The 16,529-nt window shown below is 46.4% G+C and overlaps 1 protein-coding gene and 1 long non-coding RNA gene across 7 annotated transcripts in view; one reads left to right on the forward strand and one right to left on the reverse strand.

Moving 5' to 3' along the window:
- Positions 1 to 16,529, forward strand: part of DAPK1 (death associated protein kinase 1) — a 187,399-nt gene that overhangs the window by 76,206 nt on the left and 94,664 nt on the right. Inside the window, exon 1 of one of the 6 annotated variants that reach the window (XM_030294301.1) lies at positions 11,834 to 11,905. The exons of the other annotated variants lie outside the window; for them this stretch is intronic. Within the exon in view, the coding sequence (XP_030150161.1) occupies positions 11,901 to 11,905 (5 nt within the window). The 5' untranslated portion in view covers positions 11,834 to 11,900. Of the gene's footprint in view, positions 1 to 11,833; positions 11,906 to 16,529 lie in introns of those variants that run through there. 6 annotated transcript variants of the gene reach the window in all.
- Positions 9,170 to 12,181, reverse strand: LOC115500010. The gene is made up of 3 exons (XR_003964341.1): positions 12,037 to 12,181; positions 11,794 to 11,890; positions 9,170 to 9,220 (listed from the first exon to the last, which is right to left on the reverse strand). It is a non-coding gene; the product is annotated as an uncharacterized LOC115500010 (long non-coding RNA).

Consider the following 16,529-nt stretch of genomic DNA (forward strand, 5'->3'; position numbering starts at 1 on the left):
CTTTCATACATGAATTTTGGGGGGTGGGGGACACAGTTCAGTCGATAACAAGGTGGAGTGAGTTAAAAGGCTGGATGTGTCATAAAAACACCAGGAGAGAAATGGCAATCATTAGAGGCTCCAGGACTGTAGCATCTAGCTTTTTGGGGCCCAGTAATGGTTGACGTTCCGTGACACTCTTCACTGCTCTTCAGTAGAGAGGACAAATCCTAAAAAATGTGGCCAGGAGTGGCTGGCACGTTTGTTGAGACTGACACTCTACTTCTGTTCCTTCTGCCATGTTCACGACCATGAAGATTTTCTCCCTACCATGGGACCATTTTTTCCCCTACCATGGGACTATTTTCTCCCTACTATGCTGACTGCCCCCACCTCTAATGGGGTCTCTGTGTCATAAGGAGTATTGTTGATCAGAGCTATAGCCGCATAGAATGTTCCTGCTCTGTCAAGAAGTAGCCCAACCCTAGGATCTTGGGACTGTCTTCTCCAGATCAGTGGTGCATAATAGTTGACTGCCTTTAGAATGGCATGACACTTATCTTTCTATTATTTAATAGGGAGAAGGAAGGAAGCAAAGGAATGGTAAACAGGGAGAAAGACTCCTAGAGATTGTGATTCTCAGCCAGGAGAGGGAAGAACAACATTTCGTTGTTCTGCATTCCCCCCTTTTTTTGGTGGTATTTGGATGTTTTAAGACGTTTTAGGAAATACTTTAGGGGGGGAAAAACCCCAAACACCATGCTATGTCTGACACAGAGCCAGTGCTCAAGAAATGTTCATTGAATGAAAGCAGGAATGAATGTGGGTAGCAATCACCTGGATTTAGGTAGAGAGTAGAGATCCCTATTGTACCTCAGCATATTTAACCCTACCCTTTGGGTGGAACGTGAGGCACTCTCTGCAGAAGTGCCTGTGAATCTCACCTCATGGGTTTGTTAATGCTTGTGACTTTCAGCAGCAAGAAGTCATGGGCATCAGTACTGTGATGTCTCACAAGTGAGGGAGAAATGAATCAGCCCTGTATTTAAAAAATATGGTGCAGAGAGAGGGCAGATGTCTGTGAGCAGTGAAAATCTGGGCATGCAGACTTCTCTTTCACCTCCCCCTGCCATCCTGTCAGCAACTTTTATTTCCTTGCAGATGATGTAACCATTACTCTGCTTCCTAGTTTGGGGCTGCCTCATTACCAATAACTCTTCCTCTGCTCCACAGCCATCAGCCGAATAACCCAAATCTCCATTTCCAACAGCCGCTCACATGGCTCCTCCCCCCCACTGACTTGTTCACCCTTTCTGCCCTGACCAACTTGGCCTCCCAGGAAACTTCCAGTCCATCCACCATTTTCTCACTATCATGCTCTCCTTCCTTTGCTTCAGTCCTTGGGCAGGAGGATGGGGAAACTGAAAAAATAAGATCACATACAAAGTCAGCTTACCAAATAGGATCAAACTTTTAAAGTTAGTTGGATCATAATCTGTATTTCTCACTGGGGTAAGAACTGCGTAGAAATCTGCATGGAAATCTTGCTGCATAGAAATCCTTCCTGGAGCCATAAGCTTGTCTGCAGAAAGAAGAATTTGCTAGAGAAGCTGAAAGGAGATTTGGTAAATGCCTTCAAGTACACGAATGCTTGTTAGAGCATGTGGGTTGTCCAATTGACTTCCGTGCTCCGTACGGCTGAGTATGTTTAAAAAGAAAACCATTTTAGCACAAATAAATGAAGAGTTGAAAGTGTAATCATGTATTTTTAAAAATGTTTATTTATTTTTTATTTTTGAGAAAGAGAGAGAGAGAGAGCGCATGTGTGTGCGTGCCTACGAGAGAGCAGAGAGAGGGAGACAGGATCTGAAGTGGGCTCTGTGCTGACAGCAGAGAGCATGATGTGGGGCATGAACCCATGAACCGTGAGATCATGACCTGAGCCAAAGTCAGATGCTTACCCAACTGAGCCACCCAGGCGCCCCAGTATAATCACATATTTTTAAGATAAAAATACCTAGAATACATAGTCTGGGTTGCCAGGATACTTTTTGGTCCCTATTATTATTCTAATAAGGTCAGCGGTAGTATCTTTCATCTTTCAATGATTCATGTGCTAAATTAGCAATGTTTCACCTCCCAGTGACTCCACAAGTATCCTTTCCACTTTCCTTCTATAAATAAAATAATCAAGCTATGTCCCAGTTTTATATGATAGCTATAAAATTAGCCTGAAGCTGGGCTGTTTGACACAATAGCCACAGGCCGCTTATGGATGTGGAGTACTTAGAAAGTATGGAGAGTCCAAACTGAGATGTACGGGGGACACCTGGGTGGCTCAGTGGGTTAAGCATCCAGCTTTGGCTCAGGTGATGATCTCATGGTTCGTGAGTTTAAGCCCCATGTCGGGCTCTGTGCTGACAGTATGGAACCTGCTTGGGATCCTCTGTCTCTCCCTCTCCCTGCCTCTCTCTCTCTCTGTCTCAAAAATAAATAAACCTTAAAAAAAAATTAAAAAAAAAAACACCAGAGATGGCTGTGGGTGCAAAGCACACGCTGGGGTTTAAGCCTCATCCCCCCCCATGAGATAAGTAAAATATGGCATAGTAAATTTTTAAAAAGTGATTTATTTATTTAATTTGCTGTTTAGTGCAGAGCCTGACACGGGGCTTGTTCCCATGAACTGTGAGATGATGACCTGAGCTGAAACCAAGAGTTGGATGCTCAAGGAACTGAGACACCCAGGGGTCCCTAGAGATAAGAGTTTAAAGTTAATTCAGCATCCTAAAAGTTACATTCTATAGTTTGTTAATACAGTGATTGGGCCAATGCATCAAAAATTAAGCAGAAAAATTTGGAGTTCCAGGGCTGAACAAATCGATTCATCCATCCCTTCAGTAAACATTTGCTGGAGGAAGAGAGAGGGAAGGCATGAGTTCTAGCAGGTTCAGAACTCCCTCCTCACCCACACCATGTGAGTTCCGTGGATTTTTAGGCAGATCCAAAAGCAGGGATTTGGGAAATATGAGATGTTCTAGTAGCTGCCTGATTCATCGTTGTCAGGCTCATGTGGACAGTTTCAAAGCTAACTCTCAGGCATGAAGCTTTCCTTGGTGTTTCCTGCCTTCATAGTCAATAGATAGTAGCATTTCACATTTATGTTAATAATAATGGAAGAATTGGATTTGGGGTTTTTTGGTGTTGAGTTGTATAAATTAATATATTTCTTGGAAAACAATAACTTGAAAGGATATATGCACCCCTATGTTTATTGCAGCAATATTTACAATAGCCAAATTTTGGAAGCAACCCAAGGGGGTCCATAATGATGGTAGATGAATGGATGAAGATGATGTGGTATATATATGTGTGTGTGTGTGTGTCTGCGTGTGTCTGTGTATACACACACACACACACACACATGCGCACACACACACACACACACACGAATATTATCCAGCTATGAAAAAGAATGAAATCTTGCCATGTGCAACAACATGGATGGAGCTAAAGAGTATAATGCCAAGCGAGATAAGTCAGAGAAAGACAAATACCATATGATTTCACTCATATGTGGAATTTAAGAAACAAAACAAACTAACAATGGTAAAAAGAGAGACAAACCAAAAAACCAGGCTCTTAACTAGAGAGAACAAATAGATGGTTATGGAAGGACGGTGGGTGGAGGGATGGGTGAAATAGGTGATGGGGATTAAGAGATTACACTTACCTTGATGAGCAATGTATAGAAGTGTTGAATCACTGTATTGTACACCTGAAAGTAATACAACACTATGTTGATCATCCTGGAATTAAAATAAACACACACGCGTGCAAAATAATAATGGAAGAAAAAACAAGATTAGGTAATTCTCTACTTTCTTTGCAGATTTAAATTTTCCTTTTAACGCTTTGTTTTCCAACAGGGAGCATTTCTGGAGGACGCTGATCTTATTTTTCTGGTGCGTGATAAATGTTAGGCTTGAATGATCAAAGTCGCAAAGTTAACTGGAGGAATTTGAGTCTTCTTGGAACACATGCAAACTTGAGTTAGCAACAGCCCCAGATGGCCTCAGTTAGAACCTCTGCTCCATAAGCTGTCCAAGAGATAGATCAATAGCCTATAACCCTCCTGGGGTAAGGTTGCCTCATAGAATTTGACCATCCACTCACTCCCGAGGCTGTTAGGCCAGAAAGACTTCACAATATTAATGAAGGACTCCGGGTGTAGAAATCTGCCATTCATGGTTCCCTTCTCTGTACCCTGAATATTTCAGTATTTCATTAACCCAAGCTGTCAGCACCATCCCCTCATGCTGAGATATTCTGAAGCCAGCAGGCTTTGTGGGAGATAGACTCAGCAGCATGTGCCCAAGATGGCTGCTCCAGAACAGGATTGGGAAGAACTGGATTGGTTTTACCTTCTCTAATTTTCTGTAAAAGGACAATATATGAGCCTCAGCATGTGCCTAAGAGATGTAGGTGGTTTTAAGCAAACACATACAATAACAATAATTGTAGTCACAGTAGCAAGCAGGTGGTCTCTATTATGAGTCAGGCCATATTGAAAGATCTTGACTTGTATAACTGATTTAATCCCTTACAACAACTGTTTAACGTAGGTACAGTTATTATGCTCAGTTTACTGATGAGAAACCTGAGCCACAGAGAGGTTGAAAGTTTGCCCAAGATCACACAGCTTGTAAGTGGCAAAGCCAGGATTCAAAACCAGGCCCACTGCCTCCACAGTTTATGAGTCATAATGTCATGCAGAAGATTAATTTTATCTATCTAGATATTTAAATAAGTATTGGAAGACTCGAACTGGCTGTTTCTAAATCCTATTTAAAAGAATCCTTTTCTTCCTTCATCATCCCTTATTAGAGACTGACTGGATGGAACCCATTTAGGAATCTTTGGAAATGGAGACAGTGGTTTTATTCCCAGCTGTGAGGTTATTCAATATTTCCAAATATTGATGTTATATTTGTTTGGTAGTATGGAGTACATAAGACACAATTACATCTTTTTACATCTTAGAGCAGTCCTGTAAGTTAAACATTATTAATCTCAATGTTTTTTTTTTTTTTTAATTTCCTAAATGACCATGCTGAAGCTCAGAAGAGGTACAGAAGGGTCAGTGTTCCCACTGATAGATGGCAGAGGGGGGTCAGCATCCGGTACTGCTATCTTGTGGCCTAGCACTCTACCCTGCACACAATACATTTCTGCTCAGGTTAAGGGGACTCTCTGTCACATTGCAAAGTTAATCTTAAGGCACATGTGTATCAAATCTATTTCTAAAACGAATCTAGAGAAGTTGATGGCAATATGGATTTTCAAGTTTCAATCTGGGAAGATCATTAGGATAATAGAGATTCAGGAAATGTAATTCATCATAGGATTCCAACACTACTGAACGATATGTTTCCCTTCAGTTAAGTGAGGAGAATGGTAAGGCAGGGCCTTGATTTCTGTACCGCATCTTGAAGTTGGGAGGGACCTAAGAGACCATTATCCCACCTTCCACTCATTCCTGGCTAATGGCCCAATTCCTTTTGACAACCTTTCAGATAGCGACAGTGCTCGTGCCCAGAAGCAGAACCTCCCTGTTGCCCTGTCCCCGCCCCTCCCACTGCCACCTACACGGTTTCCATCTTTCTTACCATGTGGAAGTGCCCAGTGTGGGTCCCAGACAAGCTGAGTGCAGGAGTGTGGTACCCCTAAAACATGCTGGTGCTGTACCCATGATGTCAGCAGGGATGTGGCTTGTGTCATTTGTGATCAACTAGTTAGGTATTTTCTGTATGAGCTGCTGTCGTGTGAGGTGAATTTCTCTGAACTTAGATATAGGGATTTCTGTTTATCTCTCTTATGAGTTTGGTTATTCAGTCAGCTGGGATAATTTAGATCCTAGGTTCTATCAGTTCTCTAGCCATTCCTCTTAGAGTGGTTATTAAAAAATGCAGTAAGTATGCCTTCATCTAATACACTGAGAAACAGCTTATCTAGGACAGTGTTAAACTCAGGAGCCCTCTCTCCTGCCACATGATGATTCACCATTTCATCTACAAAAATATCGTGAAGAATTATGTCACAGGCCTTGTGGAAATCAAAATATTTTTTGGCCTGTATTATTTCCCATTCCTGCCTGTGTTGTTACCAACCCAATCAGAGGCAGGGAGAATGTTCTTGCTGATTGTGCTGTTGATCACCTGCTGTTTTTAATTCATCTGATCAATAATTGATTCTCAATTTTTGCTGGAGACTAATGAACAAGCTGATTGATCTTAGAGACAGAGCCAGTTTGGTCCTCTTTTGAACATCAGTATAGCGTCATTCCTTAATATTTGTCCAAGATTGCCAGCAAAGATTTGAGACTGCTTCGGCCACCCTCGGGTTTGACTTGCTCAGACCTGCAGACTTGAATTTCTTGTAAATGCCCAACCAGACAATCTTTCATTATCTTTTGTTCTAAACTCAAGCTTTAGTTAGTGCCGCCTTTCCTAAGTAAAGTTCGTTGACCCCACACATGAAAAAAATGGAAGCTCAAAAGAATTCATTTTTTTTCCTACATGTCTATCACATCATCGACTCTGACCAGCCACTCTTAGTCCTTTCTGTCCATCTTCTGTTATGTGTTGTTGTTTTTTTTTCTTTCTTAAAGCTTAGTTTATTTGAGCTTCCTGAATAATGTGTGCTATTTTATTGTATTCATACAAGGTCATGAGTCTTGCCTTCCCATTTTCCATTCTTTAGAAATCTGACCTCATGGGCTTTGCAGATTGCATTGATTTCTCAAGGGCCAGTTACAGATTGCTTAATGACTATGGAAAATTCTTATTTAAAAAATATTTAGGTTGTGCTTCAGTTTGCCCACTTACCTAAAGTTATGGCATAAGGCATCTGCTTATGCAAAGCACTTAGCCCTGAGGAAACCTTAGCTCCAAGGAGCCCGGGAGAATTCCCTTAGGTATCAGTAGCCCATATGAAGACTATAATATACCTTTGGTTTTCAAATGAGTGTACAAGATCAAATACACTGAATGTCCCCTTGACGAGCTTCTGAGGCAGGTGGGCAACTCCTAGGGGGCCTATCGGGACCTAGCACATGGCTGGAGCCTGGTGAATGCTGGAGAAAAGTGAATGCACAGGGACTGCCCAGAGCTAGAATGTTCTTAAACAATGGACATCTTTTGTGATACTTCTAATTACTGGAGCAACTGTTCAACCACGTCCAGAGGTTCAGTGGAAATAAATGTTTCCATAGGTAGGTAGTCAGCATATAGTTTTAGGGTGACAGATAAGGCGATTGAGTCAACCGGCACAGCCAACCCTTGTACAACACGGGTGTGAACTGTGTGGGTCCATTTATGAGTGAGCTTTTCTTCCCCCCCAATAAATACAATGCAGTACTAGAAATATATTGCCTCTTCCTGATGATTTTCTGAGTACCATTTTCTTTTCCCTAGCTTACTTTAAGAATCCCGTATATGATATCCCAAACGTGTGAATCAACCGTGTGTAAGGCTTCTGGTCAACAGTAGGCTATTGATAGTTACGTTTTGGGGGAGTCGAAGTTAATACTTAGATTTTCAGCTCTGTGGAGGTTGGGTTGCTGTGCCAATTCCTGTGTTATTCAAGGGTCAACTGTATTAATTCAGAAATTTTTTCGAATGCACCATAGTAGGTTCTGGGGTGTTAATTTTCATAAAGAATCATATGCACAAATATGATATGAACATTCTTTTTAAGCTCATCTATTGGTAGAGTGCAGTGTAGGTAAGCCCAGTGTAACTTCTTTGTGGTTCCAAACAAAGTAACTGGTGATAGAGCTCTCATAAATGCCTAATGACTCCTGATTAGCTGGAAACATGGGTTCTTTTTTTGTGCCATTCACTTGCCTATTAAGTGGAAAATAAGCTTCAAATCGTATGTATTGGCCTTTTACAGCTTTTTAGCCAGCACCAACTCCCTCCCAGAGCTCACTGATGCCATGATGCCACCCAGCTTTAGCGGAGACGGGCAGCCCTCACTTCTGGAGTTGATCTAGAAGCCCCAGAGTGGCTAGAAGCCACTTCTGGAGTTGGGCTAGAAGCTCCAGAACCTAGAGTGGAAATCTTAAACTAGTGGCCCGGGGTGGTGCGCCTTAGGGCATCATGAGTGCGTTAGATTGTTTGTTGCTCCAGGCCTGTAGCCCTTGTTTTCTTTGGGCCTCATTACCTGCCTGGGAATTGTGGTTGGATCTTTAAACTGTTTTCATGGGAATGCAGATAGGCACAAGCTGGTGAGACCATGCAGGCCCTCAGGGGAGGCTCTGCAGAGTCAGAGGCCATGGGTGTGGGGAGGGGAGCAGGGACCCGCAGCCCCCCATGCCACAGGCAGCTAAGGAAGGACTTCCCACCACACCTCAACAGAGGCCTTTGCAGAGGTCAGCCCCCCTTCAGTTCTGCAATACCTCCCTCCCCTGCCTGCCAGAAATTTGTGTTTTCGTAAGACAGAGCTCCCCCTGAATTCAGATTCCACATTTTCTTAGGAAGTGACACCTCCCCGCCGCCCCCCCCCCCGCCCCAACACACACACACACACACACACACACACACACAGAAAGGTGAATGGGTTTGCAATCCCTGCTTCAGGAGGTATCACTTTCATACCTCATACACGCGAGGTATGTTCATTTTCTGTAGTGTTTGACCTAAGACCTGGTTAGTGTCACCTGCGCCTCAGAAACGCCACTTCCTGGGAGAAGTGACGTCATCTGTGTGTTGGGTCTCCTGGCCGTGGGATTCACAGCCCTCCCCTGCCTCTGATAATAAGCTTTGTGCTTGCTCGGGTCCGATCACAGGGGTGAGGTCAGCCCACGTGGCAGGCTTCCAGGGTGTTCTGCTTCCCCTGAGGGGAGACTCAGACTTCCCGGGAGCTCTGGTTTCTCCTTAACTTATCATCTTTCAGTTTTATCTTCGTGGCTGTCTCTTCAGGTAACTCCAGCAGTGACTTTCCCCGCCAGCCTCTCCTTGCTGGCCTGAAGTGACCCCCTCAGTGCCTGTTTTCTCCTCTCCCTAGACTTCCTCTGTGAGGTGAGTCCCCACCTGATTCAGAGCCAAGGTGATGGATCTGTAGGCATCACGGGAAAGGACTTGGCCAAGAGCGCTGTGGAAAGGATTCCTCTCGGCCAGGCTGAGAGCCAGACAACTGCTAAGTGCCTCTTAGAGACCTGGGTCCGGGACTCTTGCAGGCCCTGGGAAGAAAAACCATGAAGAAGCCATTATCCTCCGCTGTAGTCAGTCTCCTGAGCCAGACAGGCCTGTGTCCAGCGTCTCCCAAGCACATCGGTCCTCAGGCTGTGCCGAAAGCCACATGATGCCAAGCTTATTTTAATTTCTCCTAAGGTCACTCAAGTCCATATTCCTCAATATAGACCTGGCTTTTGGGGATAAGGCGGAACTAATTCTTCTGATGACAAAGCATGGCAGAGGGAGGGGGGCCCAGACCTGCCCGTGACGTGCTCCCCTTGGCAGCACGTCTACCAGACCTGTCCGTGAAAGCACACAGGCAGATAGAACTTCTGCCTAAGCTGAGAAGGAAGATGTGCAAACATCCAGACATCTTTGTGAAGCGTCTCACATGCTCCAGAACCGGGCAGAGTCCATGTCTGGGAGGATTATCACAGTTTCTGGAAGCTTCGTTGAATCTATGCAACTGGGTGCCATGGTTGTACAATTACAACCTGTGCCCATTAGACTCAGCTGAACTTTACTTTTCATGTTACCTTTGGCTGGTTTTCCCCATCTTGAATCTCCACATGAATGAAACTGACTTTCTTCTGCGGTCACGGGAGAAGGGACTTCAGCTCAGCTCCTGTATTTCTTCTCTTTCCCCATAAAGTTATATGAACCTACTGCTCTCTTTTTCAGCTCTTTCCCCCTGAGAGGAGCTTGCTGCCTGGAGGACAGATCGTACCTTATGACCCAGTTCACTTTAGCCCAGAAGCTGAATAGGGATGATATGACAAAGTCAGGGTGAACAAACACTGGGATTGATCCCAGGGGAAGCATGCCAAAGTCAGAATGAGCAAATAAGGGACTGACCCCTCTGAGTCTCAGCGGGGCACCCAAACCCCCACTGTGGTTTGAACACACTCTGGGGGCGGGAAGCCCACGTCTGCAGTCACCTGTCGAGGTCACCATTGATTAAATGGGAGGGCTGATCCTGGCCTGGCATGACACCCTTTCCTTATAAGGGCCTTGTACTCTCCAGAATACTGGACTCGAAGGGTAATCCTGGTCCCACTGTGGGACTTAACTATATTTGGAGCAAATGTTTGGAGTGTTGTTGTTAGTTTTATTTGTCTGGTGAAGGTCCTCTTTAGATTGTATCAGATGGCACTGTCCTGATACTTGTTTTCTTCCTTCCTTTCCCTTCGGCTTAAAAAAACAAAAAACAAACACCAAGCACATGTCTGTGTCCAGCCCTGAGTTTGGTAGCCCTGGTGGTGCTGAGTGGATTAGGTGGAGTTCTCCCCCAGCCCTCAGCTAGAGCGGGGCCCCCACTCATTCTACACACCTCCGTCCATCATACAAAGCACTCGCAACCCTGTTATATGGAGATGTCCTGTTCGTCACTGTGAGGTACAAATTCTAAAAGTCACAGGCCGTATCTGAATCAGGCAAGATGACGTATGGCCACAAGTGACAGTAACCAAAGGAAGGGCCCCCAGGACAAGATGGCAGCGTTGCTTCTAGGCGCGTGTAAATCAAGGGCCCGCGAGGCTGCTGAGGACTCACTCTAAGGGGTTTGCAGGGTCAGGGCTCCTTCCCGTCATTGCCACACCCTTTTGGTGGTGGCTCCCATGGTCCAAAGTGGAGTAGGGTCAGGAGTTGTCCTATAAACCCACCAGCAAATAGTACTGCACTCTGCCTCGGGGCCTCTACCCTCCACAGCTCCCCTGCCAGCTCTCAGTTCCTATCAAAACTACCCAACCCAATGGACCACCTGAAAGAACAGAAAAATTCGTCTCAAATGGTACTGGGCCTGTGTCAGGACTGAGACCATCGTGCATTTGCCTGTCTCCTCTAAGCTGCCAGACCAACAGCCTGAAGGAGGCAGAGGGACAGCCACCCCAAAGCAGTGGGCAGCTTCCTCGCCCCGGCCTGACTTAGTGGGCCCCCACCCTTCTGAGGGTCTGAACGCTCCCAGTGCCATCTCTGTACGTAGCTCTGCCTGGCACCGAGGAGGAAGCGGCCTGACCAGGGCCACGCCTTAGGAAATAACCTCAGAGTGTGGCTCTGTGTTGAAAACTAAAGGGAAACTGTGCATACAGAGTCCAGTCCCAGCTCTGATGAAGAAACTAACTGGGAGAGAAGACTAAAGCAAACTTTCCAAAGAAAACGCGACTTCAAAATGCTCCATGACAAAAAACAAGCAAGGGGCGCCTGGGTGGCTCAGTCCGTTGAGCGTCCGACATCGGCTCAGGTCATGATCTCACGGTTGGTGGGTTGGGGCTCCACGTCGGGCTCTGTGCTGACAGCTCAGAGCCTGGAGCCTGCATCACATTCTGTGTCTCCCTCTCTCTCTCTGCCCCTCCCCCATTCACACTCTGTCTCTCAAAAGCGAATAAACATTAAAAAAAATTAAAAAACAAAACAAAAACAACAACAACAAAAACAAGCAAAACAATCACAAAAGGGTTTTGTGGTTATTGACCGAAAGCCTCTGAAACGTTGAATGCTGTATACCCCCTCTTGGAGACAGCAGTCAACTGAGTCTTTTCGTACAGACCTGTGGGACTCTCTTCACACAGTTTTCCCTCACCTGCTTGGCTGTGAAACCCTTTCTCCGAGTAGCATCTCTTGATTTGAGAAACGCTCTTCCAGATGGATCTCAGACCTTCCCCGTCCAGAGAGGTGTCCTAGGGACAAATGGGGTGAGTAAAAACATGCACTGCTGACTTTCTAATCTTCCTTATTTCTGAGTCCTCACCCGCTTGGGGTTGCTAACTCCTTAATTATAAGGAGGCTGCTCGAGCCGCCCGATATGCTGGCTTCTTTGACCCACCGGCAGCACCGTGCTTCTGCTAGAAGCCAGGTCCTTGGCCACCCTTGCCTTGGGTCCAGGCTTTTGCCGTCTTCTCCTGGGCATGGGTTTCTCTGTGTGGTCCTGGCTTCCAGGGGGGTGCTCTCCCAAGGGGTCTACTCTCTGCCCCGGGCCTCCTCCCGCTGCATTGCTTTTACATCTCCTGGCCGCCCGTAGGCGTCACCTCGCGTTCTGCATCTCACTCCTGACTCCTGTGTTGCTCTGGTTCCCGGGGCGACATGCTGGTGTTTATGCCCTTGGTAAACTCTGCCCCTCCCCTGTCCGTACCCTGGCAACCTGCGCTGCTTTCTCATTGGCTGGGGAACCCTGTTCTTCCAATCATGTGCCATTTTGACCAAGCCCCGGTAGCAATGTCAAATAGTTTTTGAGGGGTTGTGTGTTTTTGATCACCCTCACCATCCGCATCAGCAGCATCATCACCAGCTTTGAATTTTTCTAAAAAGTGTTTTGCCTGCCTGTCGTGTGCAGCTTCTCAAAGGGCAGAGAGAGGCAGTTCGGAGTGTGGGCTGCACCCAGAAGCCTTCCAAGGGAATTGACCTTGGTGCTGAAGTATGCGGTCCCCGGATGGGTTAGCTGTCATCATCTGCTGAAATCCGGGCACTGGTGGGCTGGGATGGAAGGGGAGGCTTCCACTGGGCAGGGCAGTGTTCTTTCTCCTCACATGTGCTCATCTCCAGGCGGCGTCACCGTGGGAATTCCCTGGGCACGTGGACATGAGGGAGCGGCGTGTGCACTGAGTCTTGTCGGGGCAGTAGGTTCTGTGTTTCAGGGTGGGGCCTGCACTCAACATGGCCTGGGCCTTCTTGTGCCTTCCCATGCCTTCCCGTTAGGCCGGTCTGGGATCCTGGTCACCTGCTGGCCTCTCACCCCCAGTATCGAATCCTTCCTCCACACGGCTTTCCAGGTCATGGGCCAAACCCACCATCCGAAATATTTTATTGGCTGTTCCACCTGTCCGTTGCTGTGTAACAACCCCCCCCCCCCAAAAAAAAAAACGTGGAAGCATAAACCAGCAATTTGCTACGATCTCTCACGCTTCTGTGGCTTGCCTGAGCATTCCTGCTTGGGGTCTCTCATGAGGTTGCACTAAGTGGTTGGGTGGGGCTGGAGCCATCTGAAGACTTTTTTTTTAAATTTTTAAAATATTTATTCATTTTTGAGAGACAGAGAAACAGAGCATGATCAGGGGAGGAACAGAGAAAGAGGGAGGCACAGAATCTGAAGCAGGCTCCAGGCTCTGAGCTGTCAGCACAGAGCCCGACGCGGGGCTCGAACTCACAAACCGCAAGATCATGACTTCAGCCGAAGTCGGACGCTTACCTGACTGAGCCACCCAGGTGCTCCACCATCTGAAGACTCAATGAGCCAGATGTTCAATAGCCACTCACTTGGCCAGCCTGTTAAAGCTGCTGTCAGCTCAGAGGGAGCTGTTGATGGGAACACCTCCACATGGCCTCTCCACACAGCCCGGGCTTCTCCCAGTATCGTGGCGGGGTTCCAAGTGGGAACACCCAAGAGTGTGTGCTCTGAGAACCAGGCAGAAGTCCCAGAATCATTTCTCCTGCATTCTGTTGGTCAAACAAGGCTCAGATTCCAGGAGACAAGGATGAGAATCCACCTCATGATAGGGAGAGACAAGGTCACACTGCGGGAGAGCATGTGAGCTGGAAGGCCATCTTCGGCCATCTTTGACCGAGGCCATCTTCGCAATGGGTGGTTTGCTTCCCACTGCTTTGCCACAGACAAAAACTTCAGCATCAAAGCAAAGCCACAAGGTCCTTTGGGGGCCAAAGGGGACAAATCAAATAGGCCTCATCCAGAATGGTTGAGTCCTAACAGGAGAAAAAAGGCATAGAGATTTAGTACTTAGATTGCACAGTTGTTGCATAGAAAAATGCCAAGAAGAAATTTGGTGCTACCTTTCAGCTGCTGAAACAATGCCTTCTGGGCTCCTTTGAGAAGTATGAAGCTGAGACATCTTGTTAATTTTCATCCTTTACACCAGCATGATGTGGTTCAAGAACCCAGCTTACACTCACATGCATGGCCTCATTTTGTGTTGTAATTACCCTCACATAGATGGGGAAACTGAGGCTCAGAGAGGTCACTGCTTTCCCATGGTGTTGGCAAAGTTAGGGCTGGCATTGTTGTATCCTGGGCATGGCCCAGTTTGTGGGGCCTGCCCACTTCTCCACCATTGCCTCATCTCTCAGAAATACGAAGCAGGCTCTTTCCTGCCTCCCTGACTCAGCTCCTGTTTTCTCCTCCTGGACACTGTTCCTCCACACATGCTTTCTTCACCCCTTGGCTGGCGCTCAACCTTCAGGACACAGCCTGGGCCTCCTGACCTCACACTCTCCCCTGGGGTGGTTCAGAGTGGCCACGTCCTTTTTTATGGCCCTTCCCGTATTCTGGTGTTACGTGCTCGTCTCCCCCATTAGTCTGTAAACGCTTTGGGGTCTTTTCTCCTGCCATAAATGTTAACTCATCCTTGAAAAACAATTTCTGTCACCTCATCTCTTATTTAAGACCTGTGATTCCAGTGTTCAGGCAGGATTCAAGCCACTACCACTCTCTCAATACAGCTCTTCAAGAAAAACAAATGACCCATAAGCCAGCACTAAAATTGTGCTGAGGTTGATACATGAACTGAAAAGTAGAAAATATTTTGCCTTAATTAGAAACCTTGTTGCAGGGGCGCCTGGGTGGCTCAGTCAGTTAAGCATCCAACTTCAGCTCAGGTCATGATCTCATAGTTTGTGGGTTTGAGCCCCGTGTCAGGCCCTGTGCTGACAGCTCAGAGCGTGGAGCCTGCTTCGGATTCTGTGTCTCCCTCTCTCTGCACCCCCCCCCCCCCGACTGGCACTCTGTCTTCCTCTCTCAAAAATAAATAAACATTAAAAAAAAGAAAGAGAGAAAAAAGAAATCTTATTGCAAAGATTTGGTAGGAGGGAGAGATGGAGCTTATCATCCATTGTATTGAAACCAGATCTATTTACAGCATTAATAGAGGGAATTCACAGCAATAGTTACCATAAAGAATGTTTTAAATAACATATACTGGGAAGAGACATATTTAAAATCAAAGAAAAATTTGTATGCTGGTTTAGCCACTGTATTTTTTTTTTCAAATATTTATTTATCTTTGAGAGAGAGTGCGCGCAGGAGTGAGGGAGAGGCAGAGAGAGAGAGAGGGAGAGAGAGAATCTCAAGAGGCTCCCGGTCAGTGCAGAGCTCCATGTGGGGCTCAGTCCCAGAAACTGTGAGTTCATGACCTGAGCCGAGATCAAGAGTTGGTTGCTGACCTAACTGAGCCACCCAGGTGCCCCTGTTTTAGCCACTTAAAAAAAAAAAGTCTGCACCCCCCCTTCCCGGGTGGGAACTTGTTCTAATGTGGTGTCTAGATCAAGGTCAACAAGGAAAATGTTAGACCCTGGGCTAGGTGCCCACCCAAAGGGAGAGAACACATCGTCACGTGGGGCCGGGTTGCTCTTTCTCCATTCTGAATGTGACGCTTCTGTCATTGTACATTGATGTCATCTTTCCCCAAGTGAGCAAAACTCCCATGGAGAAATGAATTTGAAAATCAAACCCAACTCAATTAAACAAAGTTCAACAGCTTCATTTTTTTTTCAACGTTTATTTATTTTTGGGACAGAGAGAGACAGAGCATGAACGGGGGAGGGGCAGAGAGAGAGGGAGACACAGAATCGGAAACAGGCTCCAGGCTCTGAGCCATCAGCCCAGAGCCCGACGCGGGGCTCGAACTCACGGACCGCGAGATCGTGACCTGAGCTGAAGTCGGACGCTTAACCGACTGCGCCACCCAGGCGCCCCTCAACAGCTTCATTTTTAATGCACTACATGGACCTATCAGAACCCACCTGCTTCACAAATGTGTGCCTGCCATCCTTGTGCGCTGACCTTGAGAACCTTCTGTGGTTCTTGCTAATTGTTAGTATAGTGCTTCTGAAGCACACACACAAACACGAGTTGCTTTTTATTGCAGAGAACTTCAGAGCATGTTAAAACAGTGGTTTTCATTGGTTGAAACACTTAATGAGTTTTCAGTGGGGAGGAGAAGTCCACACTCCCCAAACGTATTTAACCACAATCCTCCTCTCTTGTGCCTCCAGTTCCCAGAGCCCTTTCCTAGAATGATTTCTAGACCTGTCTGTAACTTCACAGGGGGGTGGCCTGTCTTTCAAACAAAATGGACACAAGCCCAGGGCAGCAGCGAGGTTCAGTGGATAGAGTGTTGGAGGCAAATACGCTTGGGATTCACCTCTCAAGTGTGGCACTTACTTGCTTGAAACATTTGAGGGGAGTAGGAAAAAAATCGCTCTAAGACTTGGTTCTTTCCTTGACGGAAGAGTTGATGATGATATGAATCTCATAGGGTTGTGATAATGAATAAGGTAATTATGTGTAAAGCTCCTTGCATAGAATTCTGG

The sequence above is a fragment of the Lynx canadensis genome, chromosome D4 (assembly GCF_007474595.2).
Source record: "Lynx canadensis isolate LIC74 chromosome D4, mLynCan4.pri.v2, whole genome shotgun sequence".
Classification (NCBI taxonomy): domain Eukaryota; kingdom Metazoa; phylum Chordata; class Mammalia; order Carnivora; family Felidae; genus Lynx; species Lynx canadensis.